The sequence below is a fragment of the Diplotaxodon limnothrissa genome, linkage group LG7 (genome assembly GCF_057381915.1).
Source record: "Diplotaxodon limnothrissa isolate DT_005_m linkage group LG7, D_limnothrissa_male_GT1.1, whole genome shotgun sequence".
In the NCBI taxonomy this organism is placed as follows: Eukaryota; Metazoa; Chordata; class Actinopteri; order Cichliformes; family Cichlidae; genus Diplotaxodon; species Diplotaxodon limnothrissa.
In genome coordinates this window covers 16,711,746-16,736,708 of record NC_140602.1, presented here as the reverse complement: position 1 = coordinate 16,736,708, position 24,963 = coordinate 16,711,746, and the positions used below count along the sequence as shown (strand labels likewise).

At 40.5% G+C, this 24,963-nt stretch overlaps 1 protein-coding gene across 1 annotated transcript; it reads right to left on the bottom strand.

Annotated features, from left to right (window-relative positions):
- Nucleotides 1-272: 272 nt before the first annotated feature.
- Nucleotides 273-24,406, bottom strand: LOC146628087 (zinc finger protein AEBP2-like). Its single transcript, XM_085359348.1, has 9 exons — nt 23,809-24,406; nt 23,026-23,236; nt 21,749-21,856; nt 21,436-21,622; nt 18,536-18,660; nt 11,005-11,072; nt 4,081-4,194; nt 2,752-2,781; nt 273-1,728 (listed from the first exon to the last, which is right to left on the bottom strand). Exons 1-9 carry the CDS (start codon nt 24,363-24,365, stop codon nt 1,722-1,724), a joined length of 1,407 nt encoding a protein of 468 aa, XP_085215474.1. The 5' UTR covers nt 24,366-24,406; the 3' UTR covers nt 273-1,721.
- Nucleotides 24,407-24,963: the final 557 nt, after the last annotated feature.

Below are 24,963 nucleotides of genomic sequence, written 5' to 3'. Positions count from 1 at the left end.
TCTGAAAAAGGGGGACTGTGTATAAAAAATAAAAAAATACAAAATACAAAATCATACAAATTAAAGGCAAAAGAAATAACTTCAGTGACATATTGTTTGATCTGCACAGAGGCAAAACCACAAAAATACTGACTCTAAGAACACACAGAAGAAACTGTTTTTCTAAACACTCGAATAGCTAAAAATGACCAGAATATTTGAGTGAACAAAATTAAAAATTTGATCCAAGGACCCACAAAGAAACAAAACAAACATTTATTTATTTCCGTATCAAAAGGTTCACATATTAGTACCAAAAATGTAAACTGGTCCAGCAGTGGGACTATGAAGATTTCATGCTGACACAGAGTTGCCTACATTATTAGAACATTACATTATTATCATTTGCCATAAACATTTCTATAAGCTTCAACAGACCATTGCAGATATTAGAAACGCTCACAAAAGCAAACCTTCAGCCACACTGTTTCAGGCACTGGAGTCCAAAAGAATTTTGTATGTGTGACCAGTGCATGAAATATTGACGAGCAGGACAGCCACACTGTAGCAGACCTCTCCCTGAACTCTGTTTTCTCTGCAGGCATGTTCACCAACATTTGAGGCTGGCAGTGGCCCTGCTCTGCCAGCCCAGTCATTAGCTTCTCCACAGCATGCTCCCAAAGCTGTTCTGCTAATGGATGCCAAGTAAAGCCAATCCCTCCAGCACACCCTTAAAGAACTTACACTCCACTACAGCCACGCAACAGTGGATTGCGCCATTGCCAATGTAGCCATTTGGATCATTACAGATACAAGTTCAATTCATTAACATCATTTCCCCAATTTTATTACAAACACAATAGTTAATTTCAAACATTACGTAGAAAACACTTACCAATATTTCTTGAGTGCTTAAATAGTGGTAATGTTAATCAATGAACATTTAACAACTATGATACATACAGTTCGTGTTACTTGTGGAAGAGGAGGCCGCGTTAGTTGCTGCAATTTAAACATTTTACATGCCTGCCTTTTATTTTCTGGCACGCTGTCTACAGATTGGGTGAGATTAAGAGCTACACTGTAGTGTCCCTATTGCTCCAGACACCATTTGAACTGTCTGACGACCGGCACAGCCTCACTCTTCACCGTCGCACACATAGTTAACAGTACTGCATTCAGTAACTATAAATAGGATAATTTGTTAAGACTTACGTCACGTACAACGTAATTACAACTAGAAAATCTCCAAGTATCCCTACAGGTGACAGCTTACATATATTATCACAGTAAATACGGTTCTATTCAAAACCTTCACAGAAATCCACAGTACACCAGTATTTTCAAGGTATAAAAATAAGTTACAAATCTGGATAAATATTTTACACAAAACAGCTATAAAATGATGCTGTGTTATCTGACAAGCTTGCACAAAACAGGTTTTTTGTTGCAGTTTTTTTTACACTACTTGGAGTTAATATGTTTGGTTCTTGTTTAAAAAAAAACAACAACATTCATTTCATTTTCTGTTAAACACAAAGGTTTTAAAAATTTTCAGTCCCATTTGACATCACACTTGGCTACAACAATCATTTTATATACAAAGCTGGAGAGGGAAAAGGAGAACTGCAGAAAAGCCTGTTTCCTTTTATCGCCATGTCACTCCCCCCATTCAGCAGAGACGGATGAAGAGCGTCCCATACAGGAACTTCAACTTAAGCATCAAGTCCAAAGATGACCCCTTACAGGCTGAGCACAAAGACAGGAGAGAAACAGAGATGGAGACTCGAGTTTTTAATCTGCCAGCAAAGAGATTTCAGTAAGAAAAAACTGGATCTATCCTCGGTGTTCAGACACTGAGCTGACTTCTTTACATTAAGAGCTTTTAGTGCATTTTTTTTTTCCTTTTTTGGATGTACTTCACTACTGCGGTCAATTAATGGAATAATAAACAAAGTCCAAATAAGAGCTAATGTTTGAATGAGGCTAACAATTGCCAAAGGCTGTGGCTTCAAAATGGCCTGTTTCTCAGTTAACTGGCTTCATGCTACACAGGAACTGCCGAGCTGTGGGCGATAAGTAATCCTCTGTAATGATATTTCACTACAGGGAAGTCACAGCCACGGGTAGCAACACTGCAGACGCACGAACATTATCGTCAGTGCATCATTTGATCTACGTCACAGCGGGAAGAAAAAAGACATTTCAACTGCATATGTGTATTTAACAGCCGAGGTGGCGAGCAAGAATGAGGCAGCAGTTCTGTCTTATCTGCATACACGCACCAACACCACGGTGAACTTCAAAAACCATGCACTCATCTTCACACAAGAGTCTGATGTGACTTTAATGATTCACGCATATATGTTTTAAGCGTGTCTTGAGACTTTTTGCACGTCACTGAAAACATTGTTGCTGCTGCAAACTTCCACAAAGCTCCCACTTTAAATACTTCACTAAAATAATTCATATAAACAGTGTGTGTGTGTGTGTGTGTGTGTATTAATGATGCTGTAGTAAGTAAACTACATAAAATATATTGTTATCCAGTTGCTCCTTTAAGTCCTGTACTGTTCGTTTGTAGCTCAGGTTCACATTAATAGCCTATTCAAGTTACTTGTGTACCTGCTGTAATTGATTAACATGACTACTAGTTGGCTTTGAACCAACATACATGCCTTTGTATATAGTAGAGAGTGTCTAAAATCCATTTTTTAAAATGATTTTATTTATACTTCACAAACACCTCGATGTTGAACATGTTCAGCTTACCTGCGCTTCAGACGCTTTTGAGGAAGTGCTCTGAAAAGAAAGAAACATTTTTAGGACATCCCACAGAGTTGAGTCTGTTCATCTGCACGTAGCGTTTTTAGTGGGAGAAACGTTGTAGATAGAAAACACTACGTCCAGATGAACAGACTCAACTCTGTGGGGTATCCTTACCTGGACGATTTAGCATGCATCAAGACACTTTTTCAAGAGAATCTTCGTGTGCTTGAGCTGATTTCAGGCGGATACATTTCATCACGGAAGCACTGCCACTATGACGGTCTTTTATTCCATCTCATATACATGAACAGGAGTCCAAACAAATAATATCTGCTGCCATAAGCAGCAGCTACAACATTTGTTTTGGGATTTCATGCACGAGGACAACCTTGACATAAATTGGCTAGGTGCTGACGGTTATATTCAACTATGAAACCAGAGTCCAGCAGCAGCCTCTGCAGTTACTGAGCCTTCACCTCTAATTAAAATCAACCAGCCTGTGTGCTGATTAGCACACTTGTGTGCCATATATCTCTGGTAAGATGACCACTTTGTTATTTTAGGCACATTGTTCCTCTTTCAGGATTCATTTTCAGACTTTTATGGGGTGCCATAAAGTTACCCTTGTTTTCTCATGTCAGTGACGAGTGCAAGTCTAGAAGAGCTGTGCAGGATTCAAATAATATCATAGCTAATGTTTAGTGGTGTGTGGTGCACTTGAAGACAGAAAACGTGGTCCACTGAGTTGCATTTGCACAACAGCAGGAAATTACTTTTTCCTGTATTAAAACTGTATTGTGACAAGTTCCATTTTTTTAAAAAATCAAAAGAAATAAAAAAAAAAAACAGGGTCATGTGGAGAGCAACACTAACAACTTATTATTCATTTTATGAATTTATCAGTTGCTCAGTAAAATGCAATCTGCATATATGCAAGTAACAGAAAAATGCATCTGTACTTTAACCAAAAGCTGACCTCTCTGACCAGCCTGCACAACAGATAATGTTTTTCGCCTTACAAGGAACACAAAACGTGTTTTCTCTGTATCAGGTTGTTGAATCCAATCTGCTAAAATCATGAGTTGGTGCCACCTGCTGGAAGAATGGTAAAGCACATGGACACAAACAACCTGACAGACCTACTTGCAGAAATTCTCACATACACATAGCTGTGCAGGCAAAAACCTTAAACACACAAGTGTCATTTTAATTAGGTAATATTTACCCATGTATTTGACTGCAGTAAAACACCGATCTGCAGCACTGTGCCATTGTGCATTCAGACATGCATGCATGCAAACAAAAAGGTCACTGGCATTGTCACACACTCACCGATAGATGTTGGGATCTAATAGCATGGCTGTGTCCTGTGGCAACTGGGATAAGTGCACCACTTTAGTCTTCAGCTGAGATCGCTCTGTTTCATTCACCCACACGTCAGGCAGTCTGCGAGACAGCACACACATGCAGAAAGAGGACATGTGGTCAGATTTCAAGGTTACAAGACGAAGATGAGGATACCGAGGACGGAGTGGGAGTAGGGTCGAACGGAGCAGGGTGGGAAAGATGTAGCCTCAGTGAGTCAAATGAACACGTTAACACCTATCTCTGAAGACTAGGTATGTTTCTATAAGGAACCAAACCACAGAAACAGACATACGTGCACAAGTGACCAGACTAGCACACACAAAGGGTGGAAAAAGTGTACCTTCCTCTCATTTGCATGATCAGATCGTATGTGTCAGTGATTTCTTTTGCAAATTTTACTACAAAATGGAAAAACTGGCTTAGAAGTACAATGACAACAGACTGATTATATTCCCCCTTAAAATTCAATTAGAGAGTGTGTTATATTAAATGCTGAACTGAGCAGTAGCACCTTACTGCACCCACAGTATGGGAGTGTGCCGAGTAATGGCGTGGCAAGTTGAGGTGCAAAAGAAAGAAACAAAGAGCTTAGCAAGTCTGCTGCGCTTCCCCTCCTTCCTACAGCCCCCACCTCCCCGTCTCCACCCCCAGCGTTCCCCCGTCACTATGTGCGTCATCACAGGAGCCCCCAGAGACAGACAGACAGACACACACACACACACACACACACACACACACACACACACACACACACACACACACACCAGGCGGCTGCTAGGCAAGCATGCAGTCACCAAGCCAAATCAGTCATTCACATGCCTAGTCAGCCCATTCAGCATTATGGTGTGCAGGTATCGCTTCAGATGTTGCAGAGTTGAAGGTAGAGGTGAAGAACTAAAGAGAGAAAATATAATGCAAAACTGACAAATGAAGGACAGGAAAGTATGGAAGGAGGGAAAGCAAAATGAAGTGGCAGTGGAGGCAGGGATGGCACACATTAAAGTAAAATGATTCACTTCAGTAGTTGCAAAAACCCTTTTATGGTATGTTTAAGTGCCTGGAAGGTGCTGCTAGCTGCATAATGTATATATATGCTTTTGCTCAAGTGTGTGGTTGCAAAGGACTACAAAATACCCTAAATCATGCAAAAACATAGCTTGCTCATGCAAATGATAAGGGCATATGCTGTCTGTTTGGTTGTTGTTGTTTTTTAAGTTTGAAAAAAGTAAAGAAGTGTGATGCTAAGTTGTTTTCCTTTTTGATTCTGCAGTGCACAAAGTCCCTCTATCCCCTTTAATGGTGGGGAGAGAAGAAAGAGGAAGCTGAGAAGAGGCAGAGATACGACAAGAAACAGCCCCCTTCAAAGCAGCTTTACAGTTTGGATTACTCTTGAGTTAGTGTCGTTCTCCAAAGCAAACCTCAAATGACAGAGGTGGACCTGCGGAGTGTTAAAAATGCAGTAAACACCTGTGTGTGTGTGTGTGTGTGTGTGTGTGTGTGTGTGTGCTCGTACTTACACATGTAAACATCTCACAGTAAGTGCGCTGTGGTACTGATGACTTATTATATCCTTGTGTCTGGGAAATGCATAAGAAGGCTGCACTGGGGGGAGTGGGGGCAGCATGTTGCACGTGTCGAAAATACACACACACAAACACTCCCAAAGTGCTCATATCATTCACAAACACACGTGCACATTTTCAAAGCCCTAAAAGATCGAAAAACCCCATTCAGTCACATAAACCAAATAAAGACAAATGGATTTGTTTTATTTTCAGGAGGAGAATTGGGAAGGTTATTTGCCTCGCGTCTTTATGAGCCAGAAATGTATATTGTGCGGGAGGCCCTCTGTTGAGAAAGCTACTGGGGAACGCCTGCCAGAGTGAAGCTCGTCTTCAACCCTGAATTGATGGCTGGCTCCAGGCCTTGAAGCTCCCAGTGGTGACAGAAGCAAAAGGTTTATCATAAACCACTAAAGAGTATAATCAGATTGGTAAAATATTAAATGGCTTTATATGAAGTGTCCTGATAAACTACAAAGAACAGGAGGCTCAGAAAGCCGGTTCATTGACTATAAAACTCACTGCAGCCTAAAGAGAGGCTACACCCCATCGGCACCCCAACTTCCTATTACGATTTTACACCACAATACTTTAGGAACGGTTCTATTTAAAATACAATATACTTTTATATATTCTTAAAAACGAATTCAAACTTCTGAAATTCTGAGATTTTAGATGCGTTTTGTCTTCCCAGAGATCACGTTACTCCTTGCTTAGTCAGGTTTACACCACAGATTCAAACCCAAGACCTAGTTGGTAAAAATAGCAACAGTGCTAACCAAAATCAGTTTAACAATTAAAAAAAAAAATGTAATCAACATGATAAATGCTCAAAGAATAACCTCCTCCTTCACTCTATTATGCTTACTGCCAAGGAGTCAAGTCACACCTACTCTACTCTCAGCCAGGAAAAACCCATTCATAGTAAATAGAGCATAGGTTACATCAAATGGACATTCACACTAATTTTTCCTAAAATAAAAATAAATTTATTCTCTTTTTTTTGAGAGGAGAGGGGGGGGGGGGCTTACATACATGTCTACTACAGACAGAATGCGTGGAAGGAAGTGGATGTTCTTGACACGGTCTTTTTCTTCCTATCAGATCAAATTAGCAGCTCGAGTTTCACAAGCAAACTTAGAAATAGCAGTGATGCAGGTTTATGCATTAATTCTTTTGCCTCGTGTCAAAATTTATGGTGCAGAAGTAACTGGTCAGAGACCCACCAGACAATACCCCCAGTGCGCTTTCAAAATGTAGTCAGACATCATAGATCAAAGCTACATTGATCTTTAGTACATTTAGAGACAATTCTGCATGCTTACTCTTGCAAACTTGTGACAAAGTTCCCCGGGGCAGACTGAAAACAGAGCAGGGGAAAAAAAAGAAAATCTAATTTTACACTTTTTTTCTTTTCTACACAGTGAATACCCCCCCCCCCCCCCTTTTTTTTTCCTTTTTATAAAACTGTTTCTGCTTAAGTGACTAGAATAAATATTAAAGGTGCTTCTTTTGGAAACTGTTGCTTTTTTGTTAGATCTCCACTAGCTTGTATGGCAGCTGCCTAAAAGTAAACAAAGCAATAAAAAAAATTTGAATTTGGGGAAAAAAACATAAACATTTAAGAGATAAATCCATGTTGGGAAATATAAGCTCCGTCTAGTTTTTTCATAACTATGTGCAGGACAGATTCGGTGGCTGGAGGTGTTCATTGTCAGTGACTGTGTATTCTAGTGTTAGTTATTCAAAAGCAATCAACAGCGTGCAGGGGAATCCACTCACCCATCCATCAAAGATTAGACTCCAATTATGGTTCTCTCGCTCTCTCTCCCAGCCCTCCCATCCCCCTTTTCCTCCTCAGTGAACTGCTGGTAAATCTCAGTTCATAATGGCTCATGTTAATCAGTTACTCATTAATCCAAATGGAGTTAATGAGTGTCAGTCACACAGTGAATGGTTAGCTTGAGCATTAATAAACATGACTTCCCACATTCACACAGCTAATCATTGACTCAGTGGCTGAGAAACATATGTGCACACATGCACATTGCAGCCTATATGCTTACATTCTTCCTTATCCTTAGGGTATTCTACCAAATTACACATTTAGAGCCGCCTCAGATGTGTGTAGGACAAATGATGATGGAGTGACTTTCGACACTTTGTCTGCTTTATCATCATTTACAGTTCCTCACAAACTAGGCAGTGTGTGCTGTGACTTTTTTCATCCTATAAGTGATGTCATCACTTACAGTCTAATTCCTTGCACTATCCCACAGATGTGATAACATGTTTTTCACTCATTGTTGAGTGTTTCTCATTTCGGGCTGATCTGCTGCTCTTTTCTCTCTACCAGGTTTCTTTTTCTTTTGGTCTATTAGTCTGTATTTCGTATTACCTTAGTGTCAAAACTCCCCCCGAGACCCACAATGAGCCTGTCAGTGGAAAAGATATCAGGCACCTCCGTCAGTTCACTTTGTTTTGACCTCATTGTCACTCCCATGGAAACACTTTGCGCCTTTTCTGACTTCCAACTTGTCTTCTCTTCCAGTTTTTAGCTGGGAGAAAGCATACTTCGTTCTTACAACATCCTCACCACTTTCTCCACTTCTCCTCAAGGTAAATATGCTTTCTTAAAAAGAGAAATAAGGCCAGACTGACTTAAAATTATTCTGAACTCTCAAACATATGTGTGGCGGTAAGACTACAGTGGTCAGTGTGCAAGTCTAATAAATCCAAGGGTAGTTTTTCATGAGCTTTCATTTCTTGTGCAGGGTAAGAACATTTCTATGCATGTATTAGTGAACGAGGCCGAATGAGATCAAGTGTTCTTTTCTTACTTCTCTTGCTAGTTAACGAGACCTGGCACAGGTTCTTGGCTATGGATGAAAAGCTTCTTGTCTGAAATCATAGATTTATTGTTTTACAAACCGGTAAATGTGCCCCGAAAATCAATGTAAACTAAAAAATGTGCCTCTGTAAGAAGAAAGCCTGACAGACTAAAGAACTTTATCCAACAAGAGGTGGCAAAATAGTCACCTCTAAACTTAATAGAAAAGACAGCCTCGCAAATGTTGTACAAGCAAACTTAGTTCGGTCCCCCGGTCAACTTTCATCTGTTTAGAGGTACTCAAGCCACCCTCACAACCACACGGCTTAAGACATTACTGTAACCCCCCTCCGTAATGGGATAATTATCCATATTAATGACCCAAGCACTCCTCTGGCCCAAGGCAAATGTATGACTCAGTACTACCACTGCCTTCTTCTGCATGAACCAAGGCGTCTCATTCTTGCCTTCCATCTTTCTGTTAAATCCCCTCCCTATCATTCATTCCCTCTGATTTCATTCTGCCTCTTCCTCACATTTCTCACTCCCACAGCCATTTTGCTCCCACTCCTATTTCTCACTTTCCTCCCATCTCTCTCCCTCCTATTCTTTTCCTCTATCTATTCTGCCTGCATCCGTCTTTGGGGTCTCAGCATCAATCTCAATCTTTGTCTCTCTGTTTGGAATTAATTTGAGAAATGTTTCCTAATCACCAAACTTCATCTCTCTCTTCCTTTCCCCACTCCCTTATTATTTCTCCCCACATTAGATTAAACTCCCACATGCATGGAAAGCAGAAGGCTGTAGAGGTGGATCGGAGATGGGAAAAGGAAAGAAGAGGAGGATGGACTGCAGAAACATCAGAGAATAAAGATTTTTCTACAGTCTGTTCACTGGAAGCTTTTAGCAGACAGCTGAATTTGCAAACTTGTGCCAGTACTCCCGTCTTTGCCAGGTCCCTTTGTTTTCAAACTATTTCTTTGCCACCACTGACCTTGTTCTCGCTCCCCTTCCTTCTCTGTTTCTCTAGTTCTTTCCCGCTTATCTCTAGTCATCCTTGTTCTCTTTCTCAGTCGGCATTCTGATCATTTTCAGATGCCTTTCAGTCAAAACCTTTAATAGGAGTGTGGGAGAGTTGGGAGTTTGGTTGGATCTACCCGTGAGCAAAAGCCCTACTGACAATCACAGAGTTCTGTGAAGCTCTCTCTCTTTTTGCTTCCAATGTTCACCTCCAGTGGACTGAGCCCAGGAAGGCTAAGCTGGCAAAAGGCATTTAAACGGGTGATGACTGTGCAGAACGGTCCAAGTCTCAGTGGGCTTAGTACAAGTTTATCCATTCATTCAGCCAAGTAAGGAAGATTTATAACAAGCCCCGACATGAAGGAAGCCCAGATCGCTGCATGTGCAGCTGGATGACACATACTCGTACAAACTGCTACAGCTCAAAGAGGTAAATTTTGTACAAGTGGTTCAGTCTTTGGATTGTTACAGATGTGGAGGTTTGTACAAGAGGTGTTGAGCTGCCTTGTTGTACACTGGTTACATTTACATATTATGGCTTACAAATATTAGTATAAATTATTATTATTGTGTGGCCATGGCTGAGGTGGTAAAGTATGCTGCAAACCTGCCCTTGGACAAGACACCAAATCAGATGGTAGGTGAGCATGGCTGCGCTGCCACCATTAGTGTGCAAGTGTGCGAATGAGAAACAAGGATAAATGGGACTATATCAGTGCAGACCATTACCCCCAAGCACCTTGTAACTTGAGTTTTGCAAGGTCCTATAGAAATAAAGTATATTACTTTTTAACATTCCACATTAATTATTAACAAATGTCAGAGTGCACGTCTTCTCCTTCTCAGTGGGGTTAAACTAGTGAATAAGTTCATCTCGTAGTCAGACCCAGAAGTATTTGCACGACAAGGTTACTACAACAACTTAAAGACTGTGCCGTTTACAAGGCAGACATGTAAGTGTCAGGTTCAGTTTCAGTTCAAAACCCAAGATGGTTCATACAGACGCCCCTGAAGCATGAATAGTCTCACAATTTAGAAGTCAGAGGAGGCCTGCCAAAACATCTTTAAAACATGCTGGCACTTATTTTTTGGCTTATACACAGTCTATCAAAAACAAGCATCCCATTTCAAAAGGATATATTTTTGAAAGTAATGGACATAGAAGCCTGCGGTAAATTTTAAAATACATATCTAAATATAAAGCTTACAAAATGTGTCTCCCTCCAGACTCGTGGCATATATCCATACGATAGTCAAACCCATCCCTGGAGACACTGCAGTCGTTATACTACATACTGGCAACCACATGAAATTCACAAATCCCTCCTTTCTAACGGTATGTGTTTCGATCATTGCCAGTGAACAGCTAAGGAACTAAAGCACTATGAAATCGAAAGCTTACACCCTGTATATTATTTAATATAAGGCAAATGCTCATGCAGATCTATAATAACATGTAGGAAAAGTTTTACTCACATGTCCTCAGGTGTCCAATGCAGAAGAACCTTGACCTTGCCAGACCCCTCTTTCCTTTTGGCTAGCACCTACACAGACAATCATGGGAGGAACAAAACAAAACAAAATATTAAGCTGGCTTCAGCAAGGAAGATTCAGAACAAAGTATTTACACAGGAATATAATTTAACCCAAATGGCTGTTAACCTTTACATTTCAAGCCCCTTGTGCTGCTTTACATGAGCACAGACGTATCGGGTTTAGTCTGTATTGCAGCATTCTCTCGCATCTGTGGAGAAAAGGCTTCAAAGATGCGTCTTATTTCTGGCCTCACCTCTCTAATGAATAATACGGTTACATGCTTCAAACATCCTACCAAGTGATTCAGTGCTCATTTTGCTTGTTAGTGTAATCATCAGCCGGTCTTAATAATGCATGTGAGAGCTCAGTGAGATTTCTATTTTCAGGGTGCTCTATGCCCCGCAACACACTGCAAGACCAAGAAACTAATTCAGACAGAAGATAAAGCACATGAGACATTTCCATCGTCACAAAGTCACTGCTCCTGTTGCGGGTTATGTCGCAACCGAAAGCTTCAACACGTTAGGCAGGAATGCGTTTAGCGGAGACCAACTCCTACAGAGGAATGTTTGCATCACAAACCTGTGTTCATTTTTGCTTTGGTTTCTGGTTTCAATACAAACCTTTTGCACAGCCACTGCAGCTACAAACTTCAAGGCTTTTCTTCTTTGAAAATACAGTTGAGACTATACAAGACTTCCTCCCTATCTAGCCCTTTTCATGCATAGCATTTCATCTTTCATGCTGTGTTGGTTTATAGTAAAACTGGTGTGGAATTCACAAATATTGTCAGTAGGGAAAAGAAAAGCAAGAAAAATAACCAGGAGAGGCAAAAATAGCCACAGATATAACCTCTTGCGTCAATTGCCTTTTTTTTGAGGGGGTCTGTTTTTAGGATTGTGAATGAGCTCACATGTGAAGAACTTCTCTTACGCACATGAATTTTTGAGATTATTTTTGTGACTCCAGGGACTAGCTCTGGCATTGATGGAAACTGGTTTGAGGACAGGAAGGAGCAGGCTCCACTGAGACAAGACACAGAGACAGAGGCAAGACTCGCTCTCCTCCTCTTACAACGGCTCCTGCATTTCACAAAACGCATGATTTTTGTGTTTTAAGTAGCTTCAATCTGTTTTATTTATCTGAGATCCCACTAACCTCAATGATAAACAGATACAGCTAATTGATGGATAATCTGACAAATTATGTATTTTCATCTTCCTCCACCTTTGTGATGTTTTGAGGAAAGCAAGGAGGACACAAACATGACCTGTAATAAACTGATTAACTTTAAAATAAGCAAAACAAAAAAATGAAACGAGGACTATTTAGGCTAGGTTAGGTGAGATTAATTTTGTTGTTTCTGGACTTGTGCCTTAACATTTGTCTGCTAGACGCTTTGCAAACAGCAGCCAAGTTGGCAGATCAACCATGTTCCCTTTGTCTGCAATACAGTGTGCAGACACACAAGTCTTGACAAACACAAGGAGGGATATCAAAGCACCTAAAACAGGGTGATTGATTAATAGCTTGGGGAATTAAAAGAGTTACTTACCATCTGATCGTATCTCGATACACTGCCCGTGATAACAGGCAGTTCTAAATGGTATCACAGTGATACAGTGTGATACACTGAAATGTGACATACAGTGATATAAATCAGGAAGTCTGCAAATGTCACAGCTGCAAACAGCCGTGAGATAACTGCCAGTTTAAGTCACTTTCAAATATTCATTATTATTCACAAAGCACTGGTTTTGGAGTTTGCTAGTCTTCCCTGTACCAGCGGGGGTCTCTCCTCCCAAAAACTTGCATGAAAGGTTAAGTCCCGATCTAAAATTAACCGCAGGTGTGGCTGTGAGAGCATGTGGTTATCTGTCGCTCTGCGTTTTGTCTCTGTTGGACTGCTGACCGGTTCAGAATGTGACAGCTGGGATAGGCTCCAGCCACCCCAATGACCCCACGTAGTTAGCAGTTTCTGACAATTCAAATTAGAGGAAAAAGTCTGGAGCACCTGTTTATATATTATAGGAGAAAGTGATACAGTACATTTCCATCCATCCATTCGCTTCCGCTTATCCTTTTTCAGGGTCGCGGGGGGCGCTGGAGCCTATCCCAGCTGTCATAGGGCGAGAGGCGGGGTACACCCTGGACAGGTCGCCAGTCTGTCGCAGGGCCAACATACAGGGACAGACAACCATTCGCACTCACTTTCATTCGCACATTCACACCTAGTGACAATTTGGGTTATCCAATTAACCTATCCCCACTAAGTGCATGTCTTTGGACGGTGGGAGGAAGCCGGAGTACCCGGAGGGAACCCACGCAAACACGGGGAGAACATGCAAACTCCACACAGAAAGACCCCGGCCTGATGTTGGAATTGAACTCAGGACCTTCTTGCTGTGCGGCAACAGTGCTAACCACCGTGCCACCGTGCTGCCCCAGTACATTTCCCTACCGATATTATATCTCACTCAAGCAAAAACAAACAATCAAAACAGACTTGCACCTCTTTGCTAACTGGATTCTACTTAAAATGCTCTCAGATGTGCCTCTTCCAACTTAGTCCTCAGAAGATGTAAAAACTCCTTTCAGACTATTAGTCACATCTCATAAATAAGCACTGTATCTCATTTGTTCTTGCTTATCTCCCTCTTCCTTTATCTGCTAGCTCTCCAGCTTCGTCAGTTCACATGGAGAGGAACAGTTTCTCAGAGACAACAGCAGGGCTTGTATACGAGAGTCAAACTCCTGTGCTAGCTGGAGTGAGCCCTACTTGAGTGTCTTAAGCCCCGCGGGTAAGACTCAGTGCACTAACCAGCTGCTTTACTGCTTTTTTATTTAAAAATGCATAGCTGCTAACTTATGCCCTCAGGCACCTTGTAGCACCAGGTTAATAATCACAAGCCAAGCCTACACTTGAAAGGGCCATGAACATGTATGTAAAGAAGTGGGCTTGTGTTTAAGCAGCATGAAGTGATTTGTGAGCTGAGTGGTCTGATGATGATGGTCTGTGCTTTAAGGGACAGATCTTAATCCTCTATAAACCCAGGGGAGGACGGTAAGAGAGGGAGAAGTAAAAGAATGGGAGGGAGAGAGAGCAGGAGGACTTAGGGAGTGAACAGCAGATATTAATGTGGCTCCAAAACAAAGCAGTGAAAACTGCAGGAATCCAGCTGGGGGAGGACAGGCCTGCTAAAACTGGGTGCCTGTCTAGTGTCATGGGGTCAAGCTGTGGATGACGCAGATTGGTGCAATAGCAAAAATATCCCATCATAAACATGACTGAGTTGCTCCAACAGGTCAGCAGACCCATTGGCCAAGCTCCACAGAACCCCCCACGGCTTTGCTCCATAACCCCAGGCCTGGGAGGGTCCACTGGGGCCAGGGGTCTAACTCAGCATCGCAGCCCGTCACCACAATCCTTCAGGGATTACAGAGAAAAAAAAAATCTATGCCCAACTGGCAAGATCTCCTTCCGATTCCATGACCCTAACCTTCACTTAACCCCTGTTCCCTGTCCTCACTCTCCAAGTCTGTTACTCTCCCTCCCTTGACTGGTTCTTCCTCCTTCTGACTCTGTGTCCAAATAGTTACCTCTCTTAACCTCTTCCCAAGCTTTATCTTCAAATTTTCCCTCCCTGTCTTTAAATTCTTGGCTGCTGCAGCTGACCGGTTGAGGTTTATAGAGGCAATGCAAAGGAGAAAAGAGCTGAACAGGAGTCCTGTAAAAATACTCCTCAGCTGCACCCACTTTATGCATCAATTATTTACTTAAAAAAAAAAAAAAAAAACAGAAAAAGAAACAAACAAAAAAATCTAACAAATAATGAAGGGCTGGGTGTTGCTATAGCTGACATGCAAGCATTAAAGAGGTACAGTGAATACAAAAAGTGTAAACACCCCTGTCAGTAATCAAAAGGTACATCAAGAAAGTATTAGTTTAGGGGTGTACACACTAATGTGCACCTAACTGGCCAGATTTGTTTGTTTTTCCTTTGAACTGTACCGCTTACATATTTGTGATTTATTGTGTGCTCATTTACTAACATCACAAAAAATTACACTGGATGAATCATTGTTGTCATCACTGAGACAACTGCAAATGTGTTGTACAAAATACCCTTTTTAATACCGAAACAAACATTTTAACAGAACCGGGCTCTGTTTTTAAACGACCCTTTTACTCCTGTGTGTTTTTCATGGTGGTTAAAACCCTTTTCAGAAAGGCTGGTTTTATTTAGAGGCCAAAGGGGAGACATTTTGTTTCCCGTTTCTGATCAGCCAATGGTGATGCTCTACAACAACGCTTTTAAGAATTGTTATATCTTTTTGGGAAAATGTCAAATGGAAATATTTCATAGCTAGAGTGGTACAGGCCGGTAAAATAGAATAGATTTCTGCCTGGAGATAACAAGTGTAAACAGAATTACTGACACTGGCAGGAAAACTGCTGCTTTACAAATGTAAAGAGAGACTGCGCCGAGAAAGGAGTGGGACTGTGTGTGTTTCATGTACACCATGTGAACAAAAGAGGATTAGGCAGCAGATGATCCTTACTCCTCCCCCCCTCAATCTTTTTGAAGAACACCACATCACTCAATCTGAACTGGAGTCAGAGTGCTCCCTTGTGGAAATGCATTAGAATAGCAGCTACAGTTAAGTTTTCTTAACAGAAAATCCATTTATCTAAGGAATTTTTGTCAGAAAAAAAGATTTTTCTTCCTATGAGAGCTCACATGTGGCTCCAGTTTAAGGTGAAAAGGGCACTTTACCACACATTAATAATGTATTCTGCACAAGGCTCAAAATGGGGAAAGCTGCACACATAAAACACACCAATTGTCTTTCCTGTGAAGCCCGATTTAGAGAAAAACAACATCAGGCCTTGGGCTGTTGCTACAGGTTCAATTCAAGTGCAAAGAGGAAAAAAAATCTGCAATATATATATATATATATATATATATATATATATATATATATATATATATATATATAAAAAAATGTGGGATGTACAAAAAGTAACATTACAGTGCCATAAATTTACAAACGAGCAGCTTTATTGGTGTCCCTGAAGGGAAGACGAAAGATTTAGATGACGCTGAAGACAAAGTCAGCTTCAAATTTTATTGCTCATTATGATGATGAAGGTCTAAACCATCGTTGAAAATGTTATTAATTTCTTATGTGTTCTTTCGGATAAATGACTTTGGGAAAGTTCAGCTGTGTTTCCTGAAAATATTCTTTATCTTATTTGATCTTGGTGCTCTGACACACAAGCGTTCCAACCTTGTTTTCTTATTTACTGCATTATAGAGTAAAAGATTTTTTGGTTTATCAAATCATTAGAAATGGCAGCAAAAAGCTCAAATTTCTATAAAATTATGTAACCAACTCAGTGCCTTAACTGTACATTGATCAGCTGTACATTTGCACTCATTCACAAAGGGCCTATTTTGAGCCAAGAGAAATCAAGTCCTGTTCCAATTATATAAGAAATAGACTTTTAACATACAAAAGTAGCGAGAACCCGGAGACCAACTAGTAAGGGTGTATAACTTATAACACGTTACTGTAATCCCATTACTTTTGTCAAGTAACGAGTAAAGTAAGGGATTACTATTGCAAAAACGGTAATTAGATTACCGTTACTTTCCCGTAGGAACGCTGCGTTACTAAGACCGTGATTTTTTTGCGAGAATGTCTCATGACAATGACGTAAGCGAGTGCGATATTCGTGACAACAGCTGTGTGCAGATCAACAGTGGATCATATATCGATTGTGGGAGAGAGTATGAGCGTGCAGCGTTTAAAGCGTGGAAGTACTGACCTTACTTTGAGTTTGATTCCATAAAAAGTGACAAAAACATTAGCGTCCACCGTGCGTGGGAAGAAGACTTCTTTTTACAGCGAAAAAAACCCCTAAACTTCCAAGCAAGCACCGAGTGTGCAATGACGTAATGGGAAACTCACAGAGAAACTCGCGGATTCTTCAACTGACCGCGGCACACCTGCACCAGGGTAAACCTCCGCCTATGCCACTCCTGCTTTACAGGTGAAAATAGAGCAACAGGACCGCTAGTCTTTGACTTTATTTTCTGCTGTGTTTTACTGGCATCTATTTGAAAGACTGAGTGTAAACACACAAAAAAACAAAATATTTTATTTTATGTGCTGGAATGTGCAGAAAATAGGTTTAAATGTTAAACAAATTTCTTCCAGTCAGAGAATGTTGCATATAATAAAATTTTTGCTCGATGCATAAAGTTAAAAGATTAAAACTAATAAAACGAGATTTAAAAAGACATTTTTCCATTTGATTACACTTTGTATGATAGATTATGCAGAAAAAGTAGAATTGGGCTGAAAGATCTATCGCTTTATCACCTATTCAGGTTGTAAATCGTGTTTTTAAAAAGTAACTAAGTAATATATACTTTTGAAAATAAGTAATCAGTAAAGTAACGGGATTATGTTTTTGGGGAAGTAACTTGACCAACACTGATCTAAAGTAGCAACTTCTAAGACACAAAAAATTAACTCTGAAAGGCCAAAACTGCAGTACCTCTAACTGCCAAATGCAAGTCAATCCCCAAAGCAAAACTATGTGCAAACGCACAGCTAAAAAACGCGAAAAAGCACATTTACTGTTTGTTCTCCATGTGTCGTTTCTCCCTTCACAACAACTGAGTGACTTTTATTTTATTTTTAATGTATCATCCGAGAGTTATACTGATAGGTCTGAAAATGAAGTCTGTCTCTGCTTTGACTGCCAGGCGTATGGACAAAGGCCTTAATTCTGCCAATTCAAAGCTGTGAACTGGACCTCTAAACCATCTCACATATGACCATGACAGCCACCAGGCTTTTTCATTCTCATACAAATAGCTGATGAGCAAATGTCAGTCATACAAATTTGCATCTGAAATCAAAAAAGCTATTCTTATTGCCTTTGTTTGCCATTACCATTTTTGTGCTGTTAGTGATTTTTAAACCATTTTTAATGGCTTTATTTTCCAAATAATGCGGCCTGCAGTGTGCCCAAAAAGTGTGTTTCAATCTGGTGAATGAATTCCTAGTGGTTAATAGTCTTAGCACTAACATTTTTAAGACATCAGGATATTTTGAGGAAATCAGTTTAACTGTAAATTATTTTTTTATTTTACATAAGTAAAGAGTGTTTTAGATATGACCAGAGGGAGCCAAAATTGTTTCTGGTCTAACTTTAAAACAAACGTAATATTTTACATGCATTTCCCTTTCTGCGTGTTTGATTTAATCTCTCTACTCTTCCAGTCTTTAACAAACACAGCAAGAGGCCAATTAAAGCTGGACATGAAGAAGAGGAAAGCATAAAAAAGGAGAAAGCCTGCTCTCTCTGAACCGCCCCCTCCCCCGTTGTGTGTAAACCCATTAAAATGGAAAAAAGACACTAGAAAAACTACAAGACATTCAGTCAAGCACATACCGTACTGTGAAAGACAACACTGTGGCCATTGCCCACACTTTCAATGTGGGTGGCGAGGTTGAGGCAGATGGCTCTGTGCCGAATGGCATCCATGGTCTGGGCATCAAAGAAGTCATGGGGTCTCGCTGGAGGGTGGGGGGTGGGGGGTGGGGGGAGGCAGAAAACAGGAGTAAAGTCAAAGTCCCAAACATGTACACACACGTTTATATAAAACCATTTGTCCAATTTTGGGCCCCCCAATCATCTCACAGCTGAAAAATACTAATCTTTTGTAACAACAGCTCCCATACAAGTAGAGCTGGGCGATAGAACGATAACGATATGTATCGCGATATAACTTTTACTCGATAGAGAAATTAAGCTATCGCGATAGACCTCGCCGCTCTTGTCTTCTTAAAATAAAAAAATAAAATAAAAAAAAAAGGTCAGCCAATCCAAACTAAGTAGCGCAGAGCCGAACCAATCACAGCCGCAGCGTCACGTCGCGTGACTTGTTACGTACAGCACAAGTGCCAAGCCGCACGTGTGTTTGTTTGGGAAGCAGCCAGCGGGTAATGGAGCCAGCGCGTAATGGAGGAAATGAGTGTGCCGACTAGAAAAATCAACCGAGCGTGACCGAAGAGAAAACAGATGATGGTTCCAGTGCCGGAGAGATTGTCAAACGGAAGAGCCAAAGAAGTTCCGTAGTGTGACGGTATTTCGGCTATTTCAAGTCTGACAAAAAACAGAGTAGCGTGCACTGTAAATTGTACCGAAAGCAAGTCTGGAAATACAATAAACTGGTGCATGCGTCACACTGTGCGCCACGTTATTGTTTCGGTGAAAAGAATTTCTACAATACTGTTACTGTTAATTCTACTCTCTGCAGTGTTTAAATGCTTACATATACACACAGTTACTGTCCCTCCACACATACGACTCGGTTCTGCTTCTATGCCCCAGCTTTGTTTACTTTTTCAGACCGAGGCTTCTAGACTTCTGATTGGCCAACATTTCTGCACGGTTAGGAATCTAGCGCCACCTGCTGCTTTGGCATGTTCCTAGCAGCGTTTTTCTTCATTTCTGCCTTTATGTGTGGACGGGATTATTTTTTTAAAACGAAAACGGAAAATCTCCGTTTTCAAAAATACCCGTGTACGTGTGGACGTAGCCTCAGTCTCTGACTGGAAGCGCTAATTCGTCATTCGGCTTTTGTCAGACTAAAGTAACTGTTAAAACTGTTTGAAAAGCTCAGCTATACAACAAGGAGAGATTGAGAATTTCCTTTTAGTTCTCAGTTTATTTGATATTGACAAAAGTTAGTCAGTTTTGTCTGTTCTTCTGTAAAACAAACTAAGATTTATTTTTAGAATTAATATTTTGTTTCTAAGTGGAATTGACAATTTAGTCTGTTTCGTTTGTTCTATTTTGAAACTTAAACGCTTTAGCGGCTGCCTTTTGTGTAGTTTGCAATATTTGCCTTTATTTATCTGAAAAAGTCTCATGTTCCTTAAGTACATCTACCCTGTTGAACTTATTATGGGAAATAAATATTTAAATAAAAACAAGCTGCTGATTATTTCACATTTTACTTGTGAGCAACGGCACATTTAAATCTTACAAATATAGTTATTTGGCTTATATCGTGATAGATATCGTTATCGCCTGAAATGAAAAAAACATATCGTGATATGAAAAAATCTCATATCGCCCAGCTCTACATACAAGTTAAACAAATGACAGCTCTCAATTGAAAGCTGTATGAAACTGGAAAAATTTGCATTTCCTGCGAAAATGCAGTGTGAACACTTTACAGCACTCACACAATAGATGACTGTTTTAGTTTCTCTGAATAACTGTGACACAATTCAGTAGAAAGAAAACTCTGACCTCTTAACATCTGAAGTTGTCATCATCGTGTTTTCTAAAATACTTACACAGCGCTCTGCAGTCTTTGAAAGGAAAAACATTATTATGAAAAAAATCACCAGAAGTATACATTTAGGAGAAAGGAAATTTTCATACCTTTACTTGATTTGACAACCAAACAAGGAAAATATGGCAATTATTAACTATTACACAACTTTGGATTTTGTAACTGTATTTTTTTTCCCTCAGCTAAACCTTAAACTCTTAGAAACCACTGCCACGTATGACTCACGACCAGCGAACGTATGCGTAGGTGACTATCAGCAGAAAGTGTGAACGGCAGAATATTACCTTCGATTGCATTAGAATACAGGTCAAATGTCTCAGTTCAGATTTGGATTTTCTTAATCCATATTATTGCAATCTAGTTGCCATTTAAGAAAAGTATGTTTTATATATTAATAGTTGGTAATAATGGCAAGCATACACAATTTACAAATTGACTGGAATATGCAAAACTCCTGACAAAAGACTCTTAAAGATTCAATATTTCTTGGTGGATGGGTGGTTTACTACTGCACAAATCACATCTGTATCCAAGGTTACAAAACTGAAAATGTTGTACATGTGTTGTTAAACTACCTCTTGTTTAGAGAATTAAGACAGAGGTGTAGAAATTAAAAATAATACCTGCATAATGCATAAACAGGCCATTTAAGGCAAACCCTGCAACGAGGTAGTGATCTGTACCTGTCCAAGCATTGAGAAACTACACTTTTACATGAAACACTTCCTACTGAAATGCAGCACTTTGCCATGTGGAAAGTGTGTCTGTCTAGCTGGCAGCAGTTCCTGTTTGTGTTGGTGTTTGTGTGTGTGGTCCAGCTCTCACTTTTCCAACAAAGACATGTGGGAGTTTAGAAGCAAAACAAGCACAGCGCGACCTCAAAAATGTGCTCAGGTTGTAATCCTTTTCAACACAGAAAGGAGAGAAAAGCACAATGAGAAGCATTTTGGAATAAGATCGGTGCGTGCGCCTGTAAGGTACGTACGTAAGGAGCACCTGCGTTTGTTCCTGAGCTTCTTCCTTTTGTTGAGTCCGGCCTTAGAAGGGGAGTCCTCCTTGAGTTTGGCCTGACCAGACATTCTCGAGGAGTTCTGCTGATTGAAGTGACTGGGTACGTGACGAGCCAGTCCACCTTGAGAAGCAAAACTAGCATTGCAGCCACCAACTACACACTGCAGCAGAGAAGCAGAAACAAGAAAAACATATGGCCCTGTCAGGATATTACCCATACTATGAAGGATAATGAGACAATGAAGAGAAGAGCGGGACATTAAGTCTTAGTTTATTTATGGTTTTACCTTGAAGGGCTTATCCCCACTGTGGGTCAGCATGTGTCTCTGGAGCCAGCTCTGACTGGTGGATGGCGTGTTATACACCTTGCAACCCTTCCACAGACACACAAAAACCTGAGGAACACAGACAGGCAAGCATGACAAAATAAAAAGAGATTACAGAGAGAAAAAATAGTTCATAACAGAATATTGAACAGAGGATAAAGACTCCTGAAGAAAGGCCTTTTTAAGATCATGTGTGAAATGATCTAAACCTAACTTTCCCTGTTATCTAAAGACCAACGTTATTATAGTTAACTAAAACTAAACGAAAATTAGATGTAAGAAACATTTTAGTTCAACGAGACAAAAAATAACATCAGCCTTTTAAGGCTGGGGTTTAAAACTACACTTTCAAATTAAAACAAACACACGACTGGGAACTTGGAAAATGACCTAAAAGTAATATGAAAACATTAGTATTTGTTAGTTTGATAAAAAAGGCTATTACAACTTGCCTGACGTCTGCAGTGTGAGTCAACTGCTTTAAAATAAGTTAGATTTTTCTATTGCAACGCCTTTGTTGGTTTTCCTAAATCTTGCCTCTGACATATGCCCTCCATACATAAAAAACAATTACAAAGACTAAAACTAACATCGAAACTAATAAAAACTAAAGATTTTCAAACAGCAAAAGCTAAACTAAAACAAGAAAATCCACTCTGGAAGGTAACTGACACTAAGCTAAAGTCAAAATGAAATAAAAGTAAAAACTAATTACAAAATATAAAACTTTCAATAACCTTTTCTCAAATTCCGCCAACAGATGGAAGATGTCAGTATGACTTGTGAAACTGCATGAACGTTACATTAATTGATTTATGGGATATAGAAAAAAAAAGTAATTTTGTTACAAAAGTGGCAACAAAAATTTTATTTACTTTGCTTACAAAAAAAGGATCCAGTGTTTGGTGAAAAAGCAGTTTAACATTCACTTTAATCAGATTATAGGCACATAAGGTGCTTTATGAGTGTGCAGTGGCATACTGGATGTCACTAGAAATTAGTAAGAAAATGAATTATGCAGTTCACTTTAACAAAAGAAGGATTCAGATGACCTTTATTTTAGATTTGCCAGGGTGTTGAAGCGATGAAGTGAAAATGGCCAACTATAAATTTAAATTAAAGTCGTCCAATTACAGAAAATTGCTCTACTGTGATTTGGCTCTCTTCGCAGTTAGTGTTGAGCTAGAGCAAAAAGGGGCACTAGTGTACTAGGCTACAAAACTTTTCAGTCTACTGACCCCTCCTCTCTGCCCATCCACATGAATCCCCCTGATGTGCTCTGCCAGATCAGGACTAGAGTTGAAGCACTCTGGACAGAGGTCCCAGCAACACTGGTAAGCCATCGACTTGTTTCCAGAGCGGCTGGCACTACCCTGTCCATTCATCATGGCAGGGGTGGAGCGCCCGCTGGATACTAGGCTCTCCATCTCCATCAAGGTACTGCTGATACTGAGCAAGAGGAGAGGGCAAGGAGGAATTCAGTGTCACAGTTATAAAACAAAGATGGCTTTGCACAGCCATAAAGAACAGGTGCTGATATTACATACTTGCTATGCTTGAAAGCCTTCGGGCTGAAAGGGATTTTCCATGCATGCCACAAACACTCATGCCAAATCAACTTAATGAGTGCGGTACACATAGCTTCTTAGCATAGTATTACAAATTTGCTGTGCTTCCATCAAAGGGCTCACAGTCAGCAGTGTTCTCGCAAAACAAATAAGGTTTAAAATTTCAAGTGGCTACAATTTGATTAGTTCAGCATTAACAACCTTTTATTAGATACATCCCCACACTTCACACTGATCTGAATAGCCACTGAAAAGTTGTTTTTCCCATCCAGCTGCTGGAGGTTAAAGGCCCTCTGTGCTTACCTTTAAATGTGAGATTTAAACTTTAACACTAAAAACAGACAACTTTAAAAAACAAAGACTGGATTGCCATCCTGCACTCGTTCAGTCACTACTTGGGTGGGTGGGTACTACAACAGCACCTACACTACAAGAGTTATTCCGCCGACCAACCTGTCCTCTGAGTCCATACGGCTCAAGGGTTCACCATCCGAGGATGATATCTCCACACTCGCCCGCCTCTTGTCACCCATCTCCCCACCACCAGCGCTGGCTTTATCTCCATCTTCGCTGACAGTTTTGCTTTTCTCGCTGTCTGTCCCCGAACTCCGGCTATCCTCTCCCGTCTCCTCCTTAGCATCTTTTATCGTGCTATCGCCGGTAGGTTCGCTGTGACCGTCTCCCGGGCTCTGCTGTGGTTCCGTTACTGGCTCTGGCTCTCCGGGAGCATTTGTCACCTCCTTGTCGCCCAAAGAAACACAGTCGTCTGACACCACCTCGCTCGCGGCCTTGTCTGAATCTGCAGCGGGCTTCTCCTCGCCAACCTCCGCCTCCACCGCTTCCATTTTCGGCTCTAGGCTACCGTCTGGCTGTTCCGTTTCCGGTTCGGTAGGGCCATTTTCCTTCTCCTCGCCATTGCCGTTGTTTGTGGCCACCGTCGGTACGTCTTTCTCGTCGCTTAGCGCGGGTGCTTCTTCTGAAGCCGCAGAAGCCATTTCGGCGGCGGACATAGCCGGGAATACTTTCGGTATTAAAATTTACTCATGCCACCGTCAAAAGCTTCTCTGCAGAAGGAGGGCTGGCTAAATTCAGTCCGCTCCCTGATTGGACGGAGACGGCACGAGGTGGCGAACTATGACGTAGTATTTAAAGTTTCCTCGTGTTTCCGAAAGCACATGGTTTTCCTTTTTAATAAAAACTGGAGTATTAGTATTAAAGCTTATAAGTAGCTTTGAAATATTAAGTTTAATGAATGAATGAATAAATAAATAAATAAATGTACTCATAGTTGGATAGCTAGTTATCGCGCTAGAAATGATTTTATAACCGATTCATGAGAATACCTTTGGGGTTTCCAGGTCTTCCTCAAATATATCGATTTAACAGTTTGTCAGCATAACGTTACATCTTTTTAGACATGGTGTAGATAATAGTTTTTAGGCCAGGGATGTCAAACTCATTTACACCATCGGGCACATACAGCACATGCACTTTGATCTTAAGTGGGCTGCACCAGTGAGACTCCCGCTTCTATCAGTGTGAAGACGTTTAACTGCACATTGAATCCTTGAGATAGCCTAATATAATATATATTAAATATATATATAT

Excerpts from the sequence above, each read along its gene's own strand:
- LOC146628087 (XM_085359348.1), bottom strand. The coding sequence starts at position 24,365 with ATGTCCGCCGCCGAAATGGCTTCTGCGGCTTCAGAAGAAGCACCCGCG. Across the intron at positions 21,623-21,748 it reads GTGGGGATAAGCCCTTCAAG|TGTGTAGTTGGTGGCTGCAA; the intron begins GTAAAACCATAA and ends TCTCTGCTGCAG. Across the intron at positions 4,195-11,004 it reads CATTGGACACCTGAGGACAT|ACTGCCTGACGTGTGGGTGA; the intron begins GTGAGTAAAACT and ends GCTGTCTCGCAG.